At 37.2% G+C, this 24052-nt stretch overlaps 1 protein-coding gene across 1 annotated transcript; it reads right to left on the bottom strand.

Moving 5' to 3' along the window:
* Positions 1-3137: 3137 nt before the first annotated feature.
* TRA2A (transformer 2 alpha homolog) lies at positions 3138-19573 on the bottom strand. Its single transcript, XM_010172813.1, has 7 exons — positions 19040-19573; positions 16995-17166; positions 13699-13887; positions 5299-5414; positions 4673-4780; positions 3882-3949; positions 3138-3672 (listed from the first exon to the last, which is right to left on the bottom strand). Exons 2-7 carry the CDS (start codon positions 17025-17027, stop codon positions 3662-3664), a joined length of 525 nt encoding a protein of 174 aa, XP_010171115.1. The 5' UTR covers positions 17028-17166; positions 19040-19573; the 3' UTR covers positions 3138-3661.
* Between the last annotated feature and the right edge of the window lie 4479 nt (positions 19574-24052).

The raw sequence follows: 24052 nt of genomic DNA, 5'->3' as shown, positions 1-24052 counted from the left end.
ACAGTCATTGCCTGTCCACAGACAGAGGCAGTCCCACCTGAAATACCTCATGCAGAAGTAAAACGTAAGCAATGCAAGAAATGTCTACAGATAGTGTAGGTGGTGTGGCTTGAGTCTGCATTTCGTGTTCTCCTTTACACTGCTGTTTGAAAGACAAGGGTGCTGACTGCATGCATGAGGAAAATTTGTTTACATCATCTGGCTAACCAAGAAAGTTGCTTTTGTAGGAAGCAATAGAAAATGTTTATCTCAAGATTGTTCTCCTTCTCTGGTCCAGAGAATTCACCTTAGTTCTAGAGGACTACAGCAGCTCAACAGAATAGACCGACAGTAAAAGCCAGCAGTGGTGTAAGTACACCAAACTGGTTTTCCTTTGCTGAAGCCACACAACAGAAGGTGCTTTTCCAAAACCCATTCTTCAACTGACTAGGTCACACCTCTTCCAAGTCACACAGCACCATAGTCACATGCACTGGTTACTACTGCAAGACTGAAGGTTTAACGTCATTATCTGTCTCCATCTCTGGAGATGTTCAAAACCCGCCTGGACATGTTCCTGTGCAACCTGCTGTAGGGAACCTGCTCTGGCAGGGGTTTGGACTAGATGATCTCCTGAGGTCCCTTCCAACCCCTATCATTCTGTGTAATTCTGCGTGTGATTAAAGACTTGAAACATAGTTTTACAGGGCAAATGACAAATTGATAGCCTTAATAAACTTCACCTTAAGCACGTGATCTTTATACACATGCACACATCCTCAGAAGTTATTTTGACCCAACACATACACCACTACATCTCCAACTGTTGTCATCGGGTGCAAATTTTCCATTACACAAAGTCTCAGCCAGTGTTAGTAGCTGTTGTGAACGTCTTGTGGCCACTTCTTTGAAGCATTTAGGAACACAGAAGGTCTAAGAGCAAGTATTACCTTGCATTCTACACCCTAAACCTAGAACTGAGGCTACACAAAAACCTAGATGAACTGTCAGGTTTGTCTAAAGTCAGTATTTAAGCGTTCCCTAGAAATTCAATTGTGAACTTAAGCTTTTTGTGTACTAGCACAAAGTAACACTAAGTTGTTACACAGGTTCACTTTTTTTTACTTTGTTGTAGAACTATAGTACACAATTAGAGTTCCGACTATGCTTCCAGTGCCTTAACTACAGAAAAGACAAAAATGACTAGAGAAAGTATCTATCTGTTTAACTAGCTGTGTTTAGAGACACAGTATCAGAGTTACTCAGGGTATTTTCTTTTATGGACAGTATCACCAGCTTATATACACAGTGTTCATAAATCCATTCCCAACAAAGCAGAGACCAGGCTCCCATCTTTGGGGAGAACGTACAGAAAGCTGCTAACACCAAGATCTCTGCACAACCCATCTCAGTTAAAATAATAATAATTAAAAAAAAAAAAACCCAAACCAACCAACCCAAAGCTAAATGAGGAAACAGCTACAAATTATCCTCCAGGCAACATGAAGCACAAAATGCATCATGTAATGCAACACTATTGCCACTTACAGCTTAATACAGACTCACAGGATTGTTAGGTCTAACTGAAGAACAACCTCCACGCTAAGGATGGAGACGCTCCTTTCTGGCTTTAGCTTCCAGGCAACATTCTGTTGAAGTAACTGCTGTCCAGCTGATTAATACATCTCAACCCTCGTCAATTACAGGCCACAAATACCATAACCTGGCAAGAAGAAGCCACCTCTCTCCTGTTTGCTACCACCATACCTCCCGGAGCCAGAATGCCTGCCCCGGCCAGCCCAGCAGCTACTTCCCATGCTTTTGCCCTCGGTTGCCTCGCTATAGCTGCACACCACTCCCCTCAATTTTGAAAGAGCAAAACCACATCAAAAACACCCACCGTTTTCCATGATCAGACTTAAGCATTTTGGTTTACAGAGAACAATTTTTGTAACACTTCCCAATTTGTCTGGATCGCTAGTGAAATAATCAGAATTGGAAGGTTATTTGTTGCACTTCAGTGTTTCAGGTCCTTTGCTTTCATTTTACTAAGAGTTTTCAACTACGATTTATAGATAAAACATAATGGATAGAAAGTGTTGAGTAATAACCATTAAGTTAGGAGTTGTTTTGTCACCAGTTTCTCCTGGCATACTGGATCAAGCCTTTACAAGAGTTGGATGTGCTTTTGTTTCTTTTAATGACTTGTAAATAGTTCCTGGCACTGACATTCAGAAATAGTTAACAAAATTAAGTTTCACAGGCTTACCCTCTTAAAATTACAACAAACTCTTCTGGTGGCATTCCCTGACAATCAAGATTAAATTATTTTTGCTCTGAGGGCTTTGTAGTCCTATTCTTTTTGCTGTGCCAACACTGACATTCAACCAGCCACATGGAGAGTTCTTTCAGAGGACAAAACTTGCCAGAAATCTAAACAAAGTCAATAGTGTTTCTCTCCTTAAACCATCTCACCACGACTCCAGCAAGTGCCAAAGACGGCACAAGAGAAAGCTGGACTTCCCACTCTACTTCTCCATCCCATCTAACTCCACGCTGATTCCCAGGGAAGACAAGGCTTCTGAGAAGACAGAGAAATGCTGACTTTATTATCCATACAGCAGTCTTATTTAACCTATATTCCAAGGTGACACAAAACACAGAAGACAAGAAATCACATTCCAGTGGATTAACTTTTATTGAGGGGGAAAAAAAAAAAAAGGTTTACATGTAGTTGTAGGTTTTTCTATTCATACTTTCAAAACTCGAAAAAGGACTGGAAACAAAACTTGCTTAATCATTACTGAAGTACCAAAACGTTGGGCATTTTTGTTGTTGTTTAAATGAATAGCAAATTATACAACTAATTGCTATGTTCAATAAATATTTTTTCTCCTGCACCAATTAAGGGGAAATATTCAACCAAGTACAATAAAAACCCTAAGATTTTTACAATTTTAATTTCAAATATTATCCACTGTGTAGCAAACCAGAAACTTTATCTATAAAACACAGCCTTTATTTTGAGTGTGCAAGGATAGAATCTATTTTCCCAGTCAAATACCAAATTTTGCTCTAGCTCAAATCGTCTACACTCAAAGCAACTACCTGACCAAAAATAAAAAAAAAAAGAAAAAGAAAGAAAAAAACAACCGAACCTCTGGTTCGTGACTATCTAAGCAAATCTGTCATTACAGAAAAGGCTCAAAGTTGTTACTTGTTTATCAAAGTCATAGGTAAACATTTTAACAGAAGGATTAACGAGTTACTTGGAAATGCAGGTTTATTGTAAAGTATCTGAGTGTGTACATTACATATGACATGCAAGCTTTAAAAATAGCAATGCTCTCTTCTGATTACTCAGCAGTCCAATTGTTTTAAAAACGAAATAGGAATGACTTCCAAAATGTATCAGCACTTTGGGTTCTCTATTTCATTTTACTTAAGATGTTTTACTACACAAAAACTACAACAATTACAATATTTAAGAGTATTACAATAAGGAGGGATGGAAAACAGGAATACTTCAACTGAAAATATGTATATTCTACACGAACCAAAGATTTGTAAAAGAGCTGGATTGAGGACAAGGAAGGGAAGAATGTGAGGGAGAGCAGTAGGGAAGCTAAGATCAGAACTTTGTATTTAAAAATCATGTCCTCAACTGTAACTCTTCTGATCTTCAATAGCGCCCTGTGGGAAAAAAAAAGACAACACAATTACTATACAGTAACTGTACACAGTTTACAACTGTTTACAAACTGTACACAGTTTACAACAACTCAGCTTTAACCTGCCCAGATTTTTTGCTTTCACATTCAGAATTTCCATTAATCAATTAATATTAGTAACAACAAGGTTTAAACCAGACAGATTCTACTTATTCACTTATATTTACTTACTTGGACTATAGGAACGAGATCTTGATCGTGATCGGTATCGACTATAATAAGGTGACGGTGATCGTCTCCTTTAAAGGAAATTAAAAAAGAAACCCAACAACTTCCATTATGAAAGAAGCCTTATTCGCATCACTTCTACAGAACAGAACCATTTCCTTAGCACTGAAAGACTTGGCCTGCATGAATGATTTCAGCTTTATTTGGCTGTGACTTACAGTTATTTAACAAATGCTTTTATATTTCTCTATTTGATGTGTTCAAAACTGTAAGATATTCCCAGACAGAGAATTTAATAAACTCTCACTAGCCTTGCAAACACATGAAGTGCTTTTACAGATGCCGACAGTTCTTGAACAACATTCTCTGAAACTAGATAAGTTTCAAAACAGCGAGATGGTTATGAAATGTCAAGCATTAAACATCCCATCTACAAATAACCCCTTTTTAAACAGCACTGTGTGTCAGCTGTCCCTAGTTCTATATACAGCATGGAAAAACGAGTTCCCTTTCTGGAACTCATGAATTTGCCCACTAGATTCATAGGGCACATGCCCTATCTCCATCAGGTAACAAAATTAACCCCTTGCCTAACTGTTTACTGTAAAACTGAGTTACATAAACACTGAAGATTACGACTACTTTAATCCCCCAAAACCTAATGTAATGAGGCTCTAACAAGCATGTAAGTGTACCTTGCTACAAACTGAATAACATTTTTTGTCATCTGACTTCCCTCCCCCTCCCTCCAACAAATCCACGGTTCCTACAGAAATAAAATGAAGATTAGGTACCTGTATCTGTAGTCATATTCTTCGTATCTGTCATATCCTCTGTCATACCCCCTATCATAATATGAGTCACGGCGACGACCTGCTCCACCGCCACCACCTCCTCCACTGCTGTTAGAGAAAAAGAAAAAAAAACCCAAAATTTTCGATATCTACTCTTCATCTTGATTTAAATTACTTAAACAGGTTTTTTAAGTGTTTTTGTAAATAAGACACTTAAGACTATGGCCCAAAACAATCTAACAATGAAATATTTAAACACTTTCAAAAAACTCCAGAAAACCTACCAGGGATTTGAGCCTAGTTCCCATCGAAATCAAAGACAAATGGGCACCTTAGTATTTCAGTAAGCTAAGAGTGCATTAACTGATCATGCTGGATATATTTTTTTTAAATAACTCCTTCAGTATTTTTTCATAAATAAAGATACAATAAACTACAGTAGGATTTAATGGTACATATGAACCACAGTAACACACAATTTGTATTAATAACTTAGTGATAAAATACAATTGACATAACTCTTAAAACTTAAAAAAACCCCCCGTATCTGTAGCTCTATTTCTCCAACCAAACATTCAGTTTAAATCTATTTTAATGCCATTACAGGAAATGGGTGAGCTCCTTACTGTGTTGGCCTGCCCATGTAGATGCCCGGGGTGGGTGTATGTGCTCTCTTGGTGATTGAGTAATCTACCCGAATCCTCCTGCCATCCAGCTCCATGCCGTTTGCATGCTCCATTGCCTGCAGGAGAGACAAGAAACAGGGACGTGAAACCTGCAACCTACTGGGAACTATGGAAGGCTACGTACAAAACACATTATTTTCCATCAGAAAGACAAGCCCTCAAGTTGTTTTATTTAGAGTGGTTACTAGTGCCCCACCGTGGCGAATGGCTCATCCCTGTCCCCCGGCCCGTGAGCCGGCAGTGTTACGAGACCGCACTGGGGTGCCGGTGTAACGTGACACGCAATCCTTTCGTAAGAGAGCACAGTGCTAACCACTAACACAGTCACTTTCCCTAGACTTTGTCTTCTGCCCATCAGAAAGGTAAACTGAAAGTCAAAACAGCTTTTTCTGAAAACTGCATCTTTCCTACTGCTGCCTGACCCAGAGGGGACGGGCGGATTCAAAAGCTGTGCAAAACAGTGGCTTCCTGTAGGGTGCATATGGCCGGATTACTGCTAGGCGGCTGCCATTTCATGCTCTCCCAGCCTCCTGCCATCTCCCTTACAAGGACCTACTCCAGCAGAGCTCAGTAAAATGGCGGGTTCAGCCTACATGGATACCTAATTACAACCTTCCTCCCCACTCACTCGCACAATAGCAGCTCGCTAAAGCGATACACAGAAGGGTCTGTGCTTGAGAAACCTCTGCCTCCAGACCCGCTCACAGCCCGTGCACACGCTCGCTGGGTGTTCCAGCCCCTGCCTCTCTACTCTTTGACAATCAATACAATGGCCTTTCGCAAACTCAAAATAACGAAAACAGTTTTCAAAGCAGCACAGCGTACTTTTGAGAATTATAACCATGCAATAGTAACTTCAAAAAAAAAAAAAAAGCACACACAAAAATTTAAACAAATGGTTAATGTTGGACTTAAAAGCTATTAAAATTTGCAAAGCAAATTTTTTTTTATCCTTTCATCACCTGCTCTAGGATCTCTGAAATACCAGTACACACCACTTAGCTCATGACACTAAGCTCAGCGCTTATCTCAATATACATCCTTTCCGTTTTTCACATGTGGAGAAGAGACACTTAAATCTCAAATTAAAGAACAAAACCACTTTGCTGTTATTAAACTGTGATGAACAAGACACAACCTCAAAACATGAAGGTGCCTCTAAGCAGAGCATTTTTTTCCCTTCTTTTTTTAAAATAATGAAACAAATCACTATTCAGAAACATAACTTTTTGCACCTCTCTAACAGGAACCTTACTGAATTAACATACAAGTTATACAGGAGGAAACAAAAACCTGACACCCACGTGATTTAACTGTGATGTTCCCAATCTGGAAAAGAGTGAATTATCACTAACCTATTTAATTACACTTAGTTTGTGTTTTAATAATGTTGTTAACATCTATACTATATCGCCACCTAGTGAACTCTATTCTCATACAAAAACACAACTGTATTTAGCTAACTGCAAAGCAGAACCAAAGAGCATTTCAAGTCTTTCAATATACACTAAAGTATGTTTTGTGAACAAAATATGATTGTTAGCTTTAGTTTCCTAGCCTTGAGACTTTTTAATTTTTTTTTTTTAAAGTCGTGTTCCACAAGGATGAACTAAATTAAAATACATCTGGGCACACGTCCTAGGAATGTATGTGTGCAAAAGCTTAAAAATTAAGGTTGCAAATAGATGGCTGAAAAACTACCTTTGTGATGAAAAGTGTCTTTCTGGTAATGCAGCAATATGCAAGGTGTCTCAAAAAGCAAGGAATTTTCTGCTTTGTGGCATTTTTATGTTCGACCAACAACTTGCAGAGTAGTAAGCTTAGCTGACAAGAAGCCACCTCAACTCCAGAGCATCTGGTATTTATGTTTTATTTAGTTAAAAGAACAAACGCCGCTTTAAGAGGAAGAGTTCTTTGACATAAGGAGCAGCATAGAGAAGAGGAACATACCAGCAAAACAAATGAATAGTTAACTTTGAGACTTGATCATTTGTTTTGTAAGTATCAAATGTGTTACATTTCGGTGGATAAAGATTAGTTCACAGTTACCAGTGTGCATGAAACTCTGACATCCTGGTCATAACATCTAATGACCTACCCAATATTAACATTTTAATTTTCTTAGCTTTCAAGAGTTGTCAGCAGTAACTGCCAACAAAAAAAATTTAAAATAGTAACAATCTTTAGTAGATGTACAGACATAACAAAGCCTTTTACAGTTCTGACCACATCCCCCAAATGCAGAAAAGCCAAACTCTACAATAAGCCATTACAAATCTAACAGTAATTGATAGTAACACTCATATTCAGCCATTAGCAACTGGAAATTCCTTCCAAAGATGTTTTAAAATTCTTTGCACCATTCTTAACATGCACATCGCTTTGAAACAAAGTACTTCTTCTGGTATTATTAGCTAATCACTGATGCAATAGGACCTGTTTGAAAACCTGGTTTCAGATAGGTGATACAACAGTATCGTTTTGTGCAAAGGCTGTAAAAACATATTAGTGATTCTAATAGCTGACATTTTTTATTTTCTTTAAATTTAAAAGTTTATAATAAAACTCTGGATTTTATAATTTTATTAGACTTGTATGTCATATTCAAAACAAATTTAAGTTTGTTTTTCTTGCTGTTTTTCTTCTTTTTTGAGTACGCGTGAATACTGTGTTAAGAACATTTAAATGTCACAGGGAAAAAAATTGCACATTCACTCTAACAATGCAGTGGACATCCTCAAATACTGTTTACAAGATAGAATTGTATTTTCCAGACCATCAAATGAAACATTTTGAAGAGGAAAATCAAATTGCATTGGGGTTTAAGACACACAATACCCTCTTAGGAGCCTTTAACTGTCAACAGTCCATTTTTATTTCAACTTGGATTTTCTTCCAAGTGTCTGAACTTTGTTAAGAGACTTGCATGACTTTTGCAAGATGACAGTAAGCAAGCAAGCAAACAGGATTCCTACAAACATGTACTATCAGTTTTGGTTGCAAATTACAAGGAAAAATTGACTTTGTAGGCCAGAATACACATCTACATGTTTGCAGTCAGAAAACAGAGAGTGCAAATTGAGAATGGCACAGGTAATAATTCAGCCTTAGATTTCAGTTTTAAACCTGCAGCAGTCTATCCATAATAACAAAACTCCCACAAAATATTATCTGTTAGTGTGTCAGCTTGACAAACTGAGCAGTTCCCACACTACAGGATCACAGCCCCCAGTGGCTCAAAACACACAGAAAGCAAGCATTAAATTTAATGGATTTCAATTTAATTTGATGTTAATTACATTATGTGGTGCTTTCTACACATATTAGCATTAAGGTAGAGTAAAACACGTTTGGAAACGCTGAACTTCTAATTGTACGCACAAACTTACACAGGTAACTGGCATTAGTTAAGCAATCAAGAATTAACTTTAAAAAAAATTAAATAATCTTTCAGTCTGGATAATGCCACAAAGGGCAACTTGGACAAGGAAACAATGTGGGAAATTTCTGCAACCTGTACTGTGGTCACTGGGTGAAGGGCGTGGAGAAGAAGCAGGGAGGGAGAGAACTTGACTTGGTAGAGCTGATGTCACATTTCTACCATGGAGTTCAAGACTTGCATTGTACAAAAGATCATCAAATCTTCATTTCAACTGCATCTAGCTGCTTTCAATTACTTTAGTAATGTGGTATCTCTACAAAGTTAGTGAAGTACAGACTGAACACACTTGAGCAGTCAAATGTGAGCAATTTATGTTGGGACTTACTTTGAAAATGTATTTTTATGATTTAAAAATATCTATACAAGATACCATCTTTTTTGTTTGTTGTGGTTTTTGACAGTTTCTTTTTTGTTTTTTACCTGAATTTCTTCTCATATTGTCTTCTCATATTGTACTTAATGTCATCAATAAAAACAACACCTCCACTGCATCCCAGGTATAGCATGGGATGAACAGACATAACAGGTTAGAACTCCCTCCCCCCAGTATACTGATATCACTAGCTCAGGTGTGGATGTAACAAGGACATCTGAAAGGACATTCTGGAAAGAAAAAAAAAATAATTAAAAATATGATGGGATGATAAAAGAAAGAAGCCCAGGTTTTTACACTTACTGCAGTCTGCCAAGTTGAATTCAAGTGTCCATTTCACCTTCAAACAAGAGTCAATTTATATTCTTCAGTTTGCGGCTTTTTTAAAAAAATATTATTAAAATACTGTTAAGTATCTTTTTGTACATAAAATTTTCTAAGTTTAAAAATCTATTGATTATATGTACTCTCTTTAAAGTATACTTTCAGAGTCAAGAAATACAGCATTTTAGAGAACCAGAATGAGTAATTAGATACATTTCCACAAGTATTAGCAATTTCACGGTATTTCAGAGTCTGCAGAAGTCTGTAACTTGTAATTCCAAACATTTGAGACCTTCTCATGTTCTTTTCTGGTATATCAAGGGTCCCTCTTGATACCACAAACAATATTTAAAGTATTTCTTTAACAAGCTATGGGAGAAATTTTGTTCAATAATGATGCTTTTGAGCTAGTCTGCTAGCACCACAGATTAATGCCTTGCAAATTTAAATTAAAAACCCCGTTGTTATTCTGGTTTTTGGCAACTGAATTATGTTAATAGTTCAATTTGCCTGCATAAAATTTGTCTTGATTGCTAACGAACACTACCTCAGAAAATGGATCTGAAAGATGGTCAAAACTATAAAGACCATGTAACTAGCATTAGGAAACAGAAAATTCCGAATTGCCAACAGCTGCTGTGGCTAATGCTTCTCAGATGAGTTCCTGCTACAGACACGTAGTACATTCACAGTAGCCTCAATTCAAAAAGCAACTAATACTTCATATTCTGCGTTACTGAAAAGCTGGAGAGTAGCATGTGAAACCCCTGGTAAATGTAGTAAGAATCATCTCCCTAGAACAGCCAGCACTTTTTACTCATAACCCTCTCAATTTATTGGTAACCCTCAGATAATCAATCCCCCCCATCCCAGTACATAAAAGTCTGTGTTCCTCTAAACACAGGAAGAAAATCCTAATGTGATGAGCAGGTGAATATCCTCTACAATTTAGTGAAAATACTGCAAAACTGCAATATTATAATGCTGGTTCTGCCAGCATTGCCCATACTGAGATCTGTATAAGAAAGAATGCCAGTCTTAATGAACGGGTCTTCAACAGCTGTTTACAGATGGTGCCCTTTGCATAATGTTGCACATGTGGTTCTGAAGACTTAGCAGAAGGGTGGCCAACATAAGACAAGGCGCTGCAACACACAAGGCAAAAAAGCAATACCAAAAAACCAACATAAGTTCACAAAAAATGAAAGACAACATCCATAAGAGAGTATCCTTCCTTCTACAAAAAGGTAGATAATACATAAGCTTCTCAAATAGGCTTTGAACAAGCACACCAGAAAGAACATTAGCACAGCAAAAGCTCAGGTTTTCTGGACAAACAACAGTCATTCCTCAACATTTACTGGCTGCCATCATGTTCTGAACCGAAGATAGCGTCCATGAGCATCTTTAATATGGGTCAGAACATAACAATCTAGTCACGTGCTATCTTGCAAACGCTAGACCACTGCAACAAAAGATCTTAACAGGTGGAATGACTTGAAGCTACTGTGATGCCGACACCTACTCTTCCTAGTAGTTATCAAAAGCTAAGTCTCTGCTCCTCTTTATAACCAAAACGATAATAAACAGCTAGCGACAAGGCTGCTATGGCATCATAATCAATCTGAAGTTCTGAAAGTCTAAAACAGCTCAAATGAAAAAAAACTTTACTGCTGCTCTTTCCTTATTTTTAGGACACTGCAAAGTATCCCCCTTAAAAAATGCCATTTTACATTGTCTATGGATTTCCACCACACTGAGCCAGCTGACAATTCCAAGTATCTCTACCATCATACAGAGCTAGGAACATTGCATCACTCCGTTTCAAAATCCTGACACATACCATTTTTAACTAGCTCAATAACAGATCCGATTTTTAAGAATGGTAACCAGCGATGACAGAGATCCTGAGGGATTTCAACAGCAACAGAATCCACACAATACTGATACCAACCTATCTTAGACCAAGTTACTGAAGTTTAAACACAACCACTCACAGATCATTTGGTGCTGAACTTTAATATTAACAGTGTTTGAGAGCATGTCAGCCAAGAGGCTTCCCGGTGTTAGCTCTCTTGGAAGGACAATAGTGAAGACAATGGGAAATCCTCGGGTTTTTTAACAGATCCATGATCACTTTAAGAGGGCTGGAATTTGGTTCAGTATCTCATCTAGAGTTTTATACTCTCTTTATCCGAAAGCTTAGGGTGTCGGGGGTTTTGTTTGAGGTTTTTTTGTTGTTGTTGGGTTTTTTAAGATAAAAGGTATTTACTCAGGAGTAATTTAAGTGTCATTGCTTTTATGCGTACTCAACTCTTCAGATTTGCTTTATCTTCCACAAAGAGAACTACTTTAAGTCCTCCAGGGTTCTTCTACAGGGCCTGTCACAGAGTTTCATGCCTATAGCTGTATTTCCTTCTTTTACATTAGCTGCCACTTACTGCCATCTTCAAATCTGTTTTCAATGCCCATGAAATCAAGTCAAATAAACAAGTTTTTCTCCTGTCCTCTTTGCCAAAGCATTTCAGTTATGTAAATTCCAAGTGTTGTGAGGTTTTGCATCTTTTCCTCCTCTTCACACACCAGCCCACGGTGGAGGAAAAAAAATGCATTTAATTACATTCCCAATTATTTCAGTTCCTGCTTAGGGTGCTCATCTTTATTTCTCTATTTCTGACTGCAAACAATCTCCTCTTTTCCCGCCCCCCTTTGCATTCCAGTTTTGTAGTATCTGCCAAAACAGCTTTATACTAAACAAATTACTTCATGCTATTTACACGGAAAATTTTAAGAAATAACTGGTGTCATGCATGACCATTACCCATGGCAACTAGGAAAAAAAATCCTACTTGTAAAGGCATATGAAGTTGTAAAATAGACAATACTGGAACAAGAATGTGACAAGAAATACTGTGCAAGTATTTTGCATGTTAAATGTCCTACAAAACAGTCACACTTTCAAAATCTCACCAAACTCAAGAGTGCAAAGAAATACAAGGCTAAACGTTAGAAGAAAGTAGGCCACTAAAGAGGGATATACAGCTATACAAAGAGGGATATACAAAAATGACACTAAAGGAAGTTTTGTGTCCTTTTACTTACCCCTATAACCTGCAACAACCACATACACATACATCTACAAAACCAATCGCTTCCCATAAAGCTATCCTCTGTTGCATCACACCAGAAATCAAAGATCAGAACTGAGTCTAGTCCAACCAAATCATCCATGAAACATTTTTTCTCATTAAAATATCAATTAGCATCTGAATTTTAATTTTTCAGCTAAGTTACACACCTGTCACCCTCCCCCCCTTCAACGCTAAGTGAGAAGAATCATATCCAAGCATTATGAATATACTTATCTAAAATAAACAGAATCAAACAGCAAATCTGAAACATCTGCCCAAGACTAATAATCCATAAACAGGATGCTTGAAGTCTGTGACTCAGTTTGCCCAAAAGAGATAACCCCACAGCGAAGGCTTAAAGAAAAAAGAACTTTTTTTAAAAAGGATGCATCTTTAACAGCAACTTCATTTACAAATTCCAGTAAATGTAGTAAAGCTCACAGCATCCTTACAGAGGTTAAAAAAAGCACTGCTTACTGTGGTCGACCATAACACAGGCTGCTGTTTATACTATTTGATTCTTTCCTTATACATCAATTATACAACAACAACTCAGTCCAGCTGTAAACATCTATCTATATAACCAGCACTCAAGACAAGCCATGCTATTTTTCAAATGCATGATGACATGCTTTTAGAGAAGGAAATGGAAAGTGAAGAGAATGTTCAGAATTCTGATATGGAAAACTACTTTGAAAAGTTAACTTTCAAAGTATTTCAAAAATACTAGGAAGCTACTATGTCTGTCAAAAGATGTACTTCCACTTTGAAGTAAAAGACTAAAATCAAAGAACAATGCTCATCAGTGATTCAATACAGGCAGCTCATACTCAAAATTTGCCCAAGCATCTGAACAGTGAACTAAAATGCTTCATCAGTTTAAAAATGCCATGTTTTTTGAACAAAATTTTAAATTAATCTCACTGTGTGAACGTGCTGGTGAACAAGTACTAGCACACACCTGTGGGGTTTTTACGGGGGTACGGGGGTAGGTGGTTGTTTTTCAGAGATATCCATTAAGATAATGCACAAGGAATACGTCTGTTAAATGTAGTAAAGCATGAATTTACCTCTTTAGAATCGTCAATTCTCTCAAAATAAACGAAAGCAAATCCTCTCGATCGCCCAGTCCGCTGATCATAAACAACATTGACACCAGTCAAAGGTCCATAACGGGAAAAGACTTCACGCAAATCTCTCTCGGTAGTGTACAAACTGAGACCAAACACTCCAAGACACGTATTAGGATCTGGATTAGCCTGGTAAGACAAATGTTCAACTCCAATTAAGTTTATGAAAAACAAGTTATACATTTTTATATAAAAAATTATCAATTGGTAAAAATTTTGGATCTAAAGAAAACTAAACTCAGTTTATTACAAAGCTTTATACTTCAATAATTATAATTCCACTCTAAGGTATTTTCAAAAAGCAACTACTTTTGTGACTTTTATTTTAGAAAAAAAGACAAAGATTAATTTCTCATGTTGAGAAAAATTAAGCATTCTAATTACAGAGAAGCTATAGAATAACAGGAACCTATTTTATCAGTATTGCACACTTGAATCACCAACAAGCTGCAGAGATGATATGCAAGTCTGTGCTAAGAACAGGTCAGGCAGCCTGAACTCTCACCTTCAGCCCTTCAACCCACGGTCACTACTGGTATGAAGATGGCATGCTGCCTCCAGTTGCACACACTAAATGCATTTGAGCTTCTAAGCATGGACAGCTGAACTATGATTTAGCTTCTAACAAAACTTCCTCCCCTCTCAACATTTCCTATCCAACTATACTGAAAGTCAATATTTACATTTGAAAGTTTATCTCTGTCCACTTGTAAGCTCGATGAAAATCACCAGCTTCTTGCATCTAGATAATAACAAGTGTTGAAGGCCAGTTCTGCAAAACTGTAAACCAAAAGCAAGCACACTTTTCTAGAGCGAGACTCCCGATTCTTTAACATGATGTGGGATACAGATCTACTTAATACATTCCACTTCAACTAAAGGAAGTCAAATATGAAATCGTACAAGGTACTGCAATTAATTTCACTATTAGGTTCAAAGTTTCTCTACATGTCAGGCAGTTAATCTAATGCCAGTTCCAGTTTAAGAATTATTTTTATCAAAATTAGTATTTTTTTTTTCAGTTAAGCTTCTGGCACCTGTTATACTAAACACAGCAATTCAAAATGGCAGCAACAGGCACAGGGATTTAACGTTTCTGCTAAAATAATAACAGGAAGTTGACACAGTTGAAATTTGTATTTCAGTTTCAGATTTTCAAAGCCATTGATAACACAGCAATTTACACCTCAGAACTTGCCTTTCAACCTGACTCAAAGAGTGAACATGTTTAGATCTTCTGTCGTGTTCTCTTCAGAGCTTTTGTTCAAGAAGCCATTGTGAAAATAAGATGCCTAAACTACTCATACATTTCAAGTTTATTTCTTCTCATTTGTCAAAGTTCAAGCTTTTGTTTTAAGACATGAATCTTCTACAATTCCTTATTATAGATGAACAGAAGAAAAACTGGCAGTTTGTAATTTGAAAGTTTTAATCATACAGGTTTAGGTTTCTTTTTTACTCCATTTCAGTGCCACTGAGTTATCAGACAGGTTAACAGCTATACTTTTATTACTGAAACTCTTGTGAGCCCAATGAAATCTCGCTGTCTTTTAAACTGTTGTTTGGTCAAGTCCCTCCACACGGTACATATCAGTATCGTCCTTTTTTTTAAACATTCCCCTTACACTTAAACTCTATTACCTTTTCTGAGGCAAGAGAAGTACTGAGAAACAGTCTGTGCACCCCAAGTGACAGTTACATCATTACTGGAAGGACGAAACTGACTGTGGATGACTAAAAGACAGCTTTTGCATTAGATTTTTGTACTGCCTCCTATCAGCACAGTATGCAAGCTCTCTCTACAAGGTCAGAAGTGGCAAAATTGCTACCCATTTTCCTGGTGTCTTTAGGAACCTTGTTATTTAAGAGATTCACATCTGGTTGATCTGAGTTTTGTTTTGACACTACTACAACTACTCCTCAGAAATAATGTGAAATTCACTGTGAAAACAAGTTTTTTGTTTCACAGAGCCATTTCCAAGGCAGACTTCTTCAAAGAGCAAAACATTCTAATATTTCCTGAAGCACTAAAGTGGATTCATTCATCTTTCACCAGAAATCTGCTAACCTTTCTGAAGCTCAGTTATCCAATTTTTCAAGATATTAGATTCATATTTACTACTTCATGAGTAAACACTGGCAACAATCCATAAAAAGCCTAACTATGAACACTGCTTCACAACTGCTTAAGCCACTGTACGTTAGCTGTACTGTACTGTAGTCTTGCCCTTTTCCACACCCTCTTGTCTTCTCCCTCACACTGGGATTATCTGGTCCTGGAGAGCTGCTTCACCAAGGTAAACCTGGAAAAAAACCCTACACTCTCCTTGATAGGATTAGTGAAAAATCTGGAGCAACTTAAAATTCAAAGGATCAGAAAAGTAACATGGTCTTCATCATGGAAGAGGCAGACCTGTGTGCAACAGTGCTCATTTAGATCAGCCTGAAGCAACGTGGAACCAGAAGCTAAGGCACTGAAATGGATTATAGAGGCAGCCATTGGGAGAAATCTCTCAGAATGACATATGATCATTATCTTAGATCTTGGTTGATGTACCTATACTTCCTCCTGTCCATACAGAGGTACTGAGTTGCTTCCCATTTAAACTGAGAGGCTTACTGATCCTTTTCATAACTGTAATTTTTTTCTAGTCTATTAAGATTTACACATTAGCCAGTAACACATGGGTTTATTTCTTCAAGTTAAACCAAATTCATTACTCAGAGGTGTAAAATCACAGGAAACCTTCAGCATAATATACTGTATGTTATAAAGAGACAGACTTGGGAATTTTCTACTTTGGCTCCTCTAAGTCAATCTTATCAATACTTTTGGGTTGTGGGTTTTTGTTGTTGTTGTTGTTGTTGTTTTTTAAGCAAGCATGTACAGAAAAGGTCTCGTTTTTGTGAAGGGTATATATACTTGGAACTATTAAAAAAAATCCAGAAGTATTTGATTTCTAGAGCAGAGGAAAACAGATGTCATTCTATCTGCATATACTGACTTGTAATGGTATGGATTTTCAATAAATTTCTACAGCTGCCCTGACGGTTGCAGGCCCAAAAAATAAGCACCCAGCTGTAAGGACAGAGTTTGCTCTACATCCCCCTCCCAAATTCCCATAACTTTTCACTGACAACACAGCAGGTCAAACTCAGCCTGCAGGTATCCTGCACTACACTGACGTAAGCAGCAACTCTTTTGCTGATACTCAGCCTGGATGAATGTGACATACTCTGCTGCCGGTGTGCCTTCTCCTGTTGGACATTGGAGAATGACTACGGCTCCTTCGACGACGGTATTCTGGGGTGTATGATCTGCTTCGAGAACGTCTCCTATGGGAATGAGAATGGGAATGGGATCTGGAACGAGTGTAACGTCTGTGCGAATGCCTTCTGGACCTGGATCTTCAACAAAGAGAAAGCTTTTAGTTAGGTCATATGCACATAATGTATTGAATTGTAAGCCTTACATTTCCTAGAGAAAATGCTTTCTTCCCCCCGCGGCTCTCTACCTTTAAAATTGTTAAGTTTCCTCTACTTTGCACATCTGAAGATTGTACAGATCTCTAATAATCTGCTTGGGCACTTAATGACAAAACAAGGGGAAATGGGTTTAGACTAAAAGAGCGCAGGTTTAGATTAGGTATTAGGAAGAAGTTCTTCACTGGGAGGGTGGTCAGACACTGGAACAGGTTGCCCAAGGAAGTTGTGGATGCCCCCTCCCTGGAAGTGTTTAAGGCCAGGCTGGATGAGGCTTTGAGCAACCTGGTCTAGTGGAAGGTGTCCCTGCTGATGGCAGGGGGGGTGGAACTGGATGATCTTTAAGGGCCCTTCCAACCCAAACCATTCTATGATTCTATGATTTTTAACTTTTGGCATACAATGAGGATTACATTCAAGACAGTTCTCAGGAAGTTCAAAGTTTAAACCTAGGTTGCACATGTAACTAACACTTGCACAATTAGAAACCAGATAGGCCACACCATAAAAATACTGCCTTGTCTGAGAAATGGAAAGACCTGACAGCACTACAGTGCTGTAGTATCTACAAATAAAGTTGACCTAGGCTTGAAAATTATTCAAGACCAAAAAAAAGCCTACATGACTCCTCAAGCATTTCTTTGCAGACATCTAGCCAATGATAAGCTCAGTTTTGAACAAGCATCATCCCATCAAAGTTGCATGATTTCATACAGGCATTATATCCTAACAGTTATCTGGCTAAATGTTGCAAGAGAAGCTGTAACACTGGGTTGAACTTTGGGAATTCAGAGCACAGTAACTCTTCTCCAGCTGTGCTAGTATGAAGCATATAAATAGGGAACACTGATTACTGATCTCTCCCAAGAGCTGGGGAGGAGGAACAACATAATACTATGCAATTCAATTCCTCTTCCCCTTCCAGGGCTACAAATGCTGTTTTCTGGTTTCTCTCTCCACAGATAAAAGAAGGATTCAGTAGTACTCCAAATTTTCACCAGTACAATGGTTCAAAGGAAGAGAGAAGAAGATAGGTAGGTAATATTTTATGACATTCCTCCTCTATTCTAAGAAAGTTCCCTCAGAACTGAGAACTACAAAACTTTGCCTCTACACACAAACACCTGGGGTAGAAAAAGACAGAGAAGTATGTGTGCAGGACTGAAAAATGACTTTAAATCTTAAAGCTCCCATAAATCAAGCAGCAGGCCAAATTTAAGCCACAGTTTTTGGATTTTGTTTTTAAAGCTTCTATTTTAAAGCCTTTAATGAAGACATGTCAAGAACTTCCTCAAGTAACATCTGTCAACATTTCCAGCAGTTACAGAGCTTACTCCTTTTATCTAACTCCGACTACCTTTGCTGCAGTTCTCAATTGACTTTTCTTTTTTCCCTAAAGCAGGAGTCTACAGAAGGGTTCCCCTCGCAAAAAGATTTTGTGGGAAGGAGGCATAGCTCTTACAGAATTGAGACGTCACCCTTTCTGAATTGAGATGCAATCCCTTCTCTCTCTTCTAGAAAAGATAAATCTACAAATTTTAGTTGTGATTTCTACATTATTTCTATTTATATTACTTTCTCTATCTATACACCCATGCTTTACTACTCTTGGTATCTTTCCCCAACTTTGTCCACCTATATAAACACTAACATGCAAATTAACAGTCTTGTTAACACACACCAGCAGGTTTATAGTTTTTGTAACAAGGGGGGGGAAAAAAAATCATCTCATCAACGTACCAAAAGAACAAGCATAAGCAGTAACACTGAATTAACATGAATAACTTCCTGGACATACCTTGATTTTGATCTTGACCTAGAGTGCGATTCAGAATGTTTGGAAGCCCTCGATGGACTGCGAGATCCTGACCTGCTCTCTGATTTTACTCGAGCAGGACTCCCAGCTGGAGATTTTGACTGGGAGCGAGACTCCTAACAAAAAAGACAGTATTAAAAATGGTATTGGTTGTATAAATGCCTAACTCCTAACATTTAAAGTACAGTAATTCTATTATATTGATTGTGCCTGAAAAACAAATGGTTAGGCAATACCCTCCAAAGCAAATTTCATTTTGCTAACCCACTGTTAATATTGTATGCTTTCCTCAAATAGGTCCCTGCTTGAACCAGATCACCAATTCTCTATTAACTAAGTAATCATGCAAATTCATCTACAACTTGATCATACAGACACTGGAACATAAACCATACATTTACTTAACCTAGGACCCATTCATTCTTCCAGATTCTTTTAATTCTACTTCACTCTTGCTTTCTACTTTTCTTCATTCTTCATTGAGTTTTTCATTTTTCATACTTCGTGTATTCTTCCCCAATTCAAACAATTCATTATAGCCTTAAAAAAACATTCAAGTGCTTCTATCTGACCAATCTTCTGTTCAATTTTTTCCCCCATTCAATTTTAATTTTCTGATCTTTAATACTTTTCATTAGCCTTCTTTTATCTTGATTTATCTTCCACATTCTTGGAAAAAACTCTTCAATTTCTTCACGAACATTAACCTTAATGGAAAAAGAACATTTAGTATATTTAAGCACGTGGGGATTATAAAACTCTGCTGGAGTTCAGATGTTATCTACCGAATTGAAAAGCCAGCAGGTAAAGTGCAAGAAACTATTTTATAAAACAACTTAAAAAAAATTCTTTAAAACTGTATAAGTGTCTACGTTCTAACAACGAGCTTACTGAGTTCTCAGTGTTTTACTGTATTTTCAAAGCTACCCTCCTCCCCTTTCAGATTTTTGTAAGATACCGATACACTAAAAACTAATTAGCATAAATATATTAAAGTATTGATATAAATGACTGTGATTTCCCCGCTAAAATAATAGCTACATACTTCTCAGTAGTGAATATTCCAAATTCTACTCCTACACATTATTACTAAAACACTCTCAGTTCAATAGAATGACCAAAGATTTCCAGTCAAAACCTATCTATGCACATACTTACTCACACAATACATGCACATAGATATATGCAAGACAAATTATTTTTCTTCCTACTTTTTCTTCCTCATTGTTATCCTGTTTTCCTTGCATACAACTTAATCCATATAAAACAAGATGTATAATAGAACAGTTCAAAACAATCCAATAAAAGTAAAGACAGAAGGGTTTTTTTCTTGCATGATAATGCACACAAGAGAAAAACTAGGAAAACAAGCAAACAAAGAGCAGGTTAGGATTTCCTCACATTTTATAGTGTACAGCATTTATAGGAAGCTCAGCTATAAAAATCACTACAGAACAGTACAGTATATGTATCTGTAACTTCACAAAAAATGTGCAAAATCCTTAAAGAAAAAATGCATAGCAAGTTCCCCTACCAAAATGTTACATTTCACATTTATTTGCAGAATTTCTCCTCCTGACTGTTTTCACAATGTTTTCCTCAATTTATTTCTTACTCCGCCTATGTCCAGACTTGCTTTTTTTTTTTCCCCCCCAGTTAAATTCTTCAGCTGAAGTTCTTTTCAAAGGATGTTCTCCCCACACTGCAAGACAACAAATCCACTAGAAATGGAACCCGAGAGACTCCTTACTAACACACATTACAGCTACACTACCTTTGCCCTTTACCTCAATAAAAAGGACAAGGGACACATGGAGAATGTCACCTATTGGGATGACAGGCCTACCAAACTTACCAATGAAGGCCAAATTCAAAGCCTGGCTCTGACACATGGGCCATGTAATCACATCTGCATTACAGGTTACCCTTATTAAGCTGACTATCTGCTGATTTAGCTACATGACTTTAACTGAAATAAAAGGATGTATGTGCACTTAAATATCATCAAATTTTATTTGGGGCTTTTATTTTTACATTTGAAATCCACTGTTCACTATTTAAAAAAAAAAAAAATTTCCTTTTAGAGCCACTAACATGCTTTTTAATTACCACGCCTCTATTTCTGTACTCTTCATTGTTTGATAGCCTCCTTAATTCTTCCCTTTACATCTCATCCCCTGCAACAATTACCAATTTCTCTGGGAATTATTTCCCCTTCCCTACCTAGTAAAAGTGATCAGTCATACAGAAAAATACTTAATGTGATATCGTTCAGATTTAGAAAACATCCTTCAATAAAAAGACAAAGAATTCACCCTCCTCAGTCAATCCTTCATGAGGATACTGTGTTTTCCGTACTTTTTTGCATTTGAAAGATCAATTCTTGAACAACAAGAACTTTGGAAGCAAAACAAAACAAAAAAAACCCAACAAACCAAAACCCAGACACTGCATAAGCTAGAAGCGTTGGGAGGTGCCAAAAATACCAAGGACTCAATGACTCCCATACAATGCAAAAGTTGGCTTAGCGTCCTTATCTATTCAACTGAAGCATCTTATGACACCGTCCACAGAGTTTCTACTAATACCAGTCATGACAATGAACCTGTATTAAGTTGCCAGAAGCAAACATTGTATCATTTCATGTTGGTTAAGTCCTTTTGGAACTATTTAAGCCCTTTAGGGGCCACAAGCACAAACACATAACTTAAAAACTGGAGTGACAGAGGTGACAGCGTAAATTCTAACGTGTTTCAAACTTCCTCAAAGTAACTGCAAACTGCAGCTAAAGAGAGATTACCTGTTAGCAGCTGCATACTACGTCTGTCACTGGCAGGCAATTACAGCTCATCTTCAGATGCAACATAGATCACCTAGTTATATCTTCTACAGTGCTTCAAAAGGAAAGACTAAGGGAATCACAATAATCTGCAAGAGTTTAAGGACGATACTGAAAAAGTACCTAATAAGATTTACATCAACAAGACTACAGGCAAGGATTAAGAGTTTCAAAGCTCCAAGAGGTCACAAAGGGAGATTTAAAATAATTTTCCTCCTCTACTTCCCACTATAAGGAAAAAATTAGCAAGCTGTGCCTTAGTCTGTATCAGACAGACTCAGTTGTTCTGCATAAACAACTTATATCCACTCTTCAATATGAGAAAATTAAATAGGTAACGTTCTTAGTACATCATCTTTAACAAGAGAAAACAGATACCTCTATTATGCAAAGTACTAAAATCTCTCAGTTCTGTACTAGTCTTTAAGCAACCTATGCATTCTGATCTTAGCTCCACTGTTGCTATGGAAATTAATTTAAATACTGCTTAAGAGAGAAAATACTAAAATTTCTTTCTGGATCCTCAACATTTTCTTATATTTCTGTTCTAAAGATCCTCAGTGACTTAAGGGCCACAGAGAAGACTGCATTTCTTAAACTCAACCTCCCATCCCACCCACAACCATTTTACAAAACAGTTTGTATTTTAATGTCTTCTGCTTTATTATGCAACTGTCCAGTCGCTATTTTCACCCTTACAAACTTACATGCAGATACTCACTGTGACCATGTCAAACTATCTAGATTCGCTGTCACTACAGCCTGTAGGAAGACAGTCAGCTAACTGCCTGATATTCTTCAAATCAGACTTCGCTTCCAAAACAAATGCTACATCTGTCAGCAGCGCTTTTTCCAGGGCCAAAACAAAAAACAACACTCCCCCCGCCCCCCCATAACAACTGCCAAAAAACCCACAGCAAAAAAGCCACCTAAACTAAATTTTTTAAATCTCAATTGTAACAGTGTGCTTCCTCAGAATCAGATGTGGTGGCTTCCTCAAGTACATACCAGGAAATTGGATTAATGATTCACTAAGAAGTAGATCTTGGAGCCAAATAAATTATTGTAGGTAAACACAAAATCTAAAGGCTGCAGCTTCAGTTACTGATTCTCTAGATAAGAAGATGCACAGCTAGAAGCATTTAAAGAGAGCACCAAAGAGTATTTTTCATTCTTTCTACCTTCTCTCTTCACAGAAAGAACAACACAAAACAAAGTAATATGGAAAGGATACCTCCTCCCCCATTACCTCATGATCACATAAACCCATTCATCGAACAACTATCAACAACTTCAGATGATCCTGCTGATCAAGACGTCTGCCAGGTTAGTGCATTTCATGCATACTGGTGCAATCCTTTAAACCACGTAATTGACACAAGTTACACCTACCTCACATCCTTCAAAAGAAATGCTACTTTCCAATATAATTACTATTTTAAAAGCATTTGAAACACTTCTATGCAAAGTAGAATTTCAAAAGTCTTTAAAAGGTATTCTTTCAGTTTTCCACCTATCATGACATGTGCTATGAGAAAGAACATGGGGGTGGGGGGAGGAAGACAAAATGGTTCTTTCTTTTAGACCACTCTTCTGTCCCGAACCATCATGTCTTACCTCACCTCACACCTTACCATTTCAGAGTACAACAGAAAGGCTATCAAAATTTAAAGTGAGATGCTAAATAAAAAGAACTGAGTAAGTTCAAAATAGTCTCTCTATAGCAAAGCATGGTAAGTGAAATGTGAAGGAAAAAAAAAAAAAAATCATTAAATCACATAGAAATTTCAGTTGAAATTCATCTGACTTTGTTAAGAAGAAATACACATGGGGTGAAAAAAAAAAAGACAGGACCACAAGTAGTCTAGCAAGAGCGTTAAGCCAGCAAAGTCATAGTTCAGACTTCACAAATATCTTTCTAAAAACTCCTGTCCAAACTAAAAAAATAAAGTCCAACTTTATAAGGGGATAGAAAAATAAAAGCAGTCAAAAAAGAAAGAGAAATTTAGCAGCAGCCTACATTCACTTGGTAAAACTGCCAACATCCTACTAATGAGAAAGGACAACTATTTTAAGGGGAATCTACCAACTTCCCCTGAAACTCACAAGAGAAGTTAAATAATTTTTGCTTCATTCTATGTTTTGTCACTTTATAC

This window comes from Antrostomus carolinensis, unplaced genomic scaffold (genome assembly GCF_000700745.2).
Source record: "Antrostomus carolinensis isolate BGI_N321 unplaced genomic scaffold, ASM70074v2 scaffold33197, whole genome shotgun sequence".
NCBI classification, from domain to species: domain Eukaryota; kingdom Metazoa; phylum Chordata; class Aves; order Caprimulgiformes; family Caprimulgidae; genus Antrostomus; species Antrostomus carolinensis.
This window is presented reverse-complemented; position numbering and strand designations above follow the sequence as displayed.

Coding starts and splice junctions, on each gene's coding strand:
- TRA2A (XM_010172813.1), bottom strand. CDS start 17,027: ATGTCCAACAGGAGAAGGCACACCGGCAGCAGA. Junction 4,781..5,298: donor TACATGGGCAGGCCAACACA/GTAAGGAGCTCA, acceptor TTTCTCTAACAG/CAGTGGAGGAGGTGGTGGCG. Junction 3,950..4,672: donor GAATATGACTACAGATACAG/GTACCTAATCTT, acceptor TTTCCTTTAAAG/GAGACGATCACCGTCACCTT.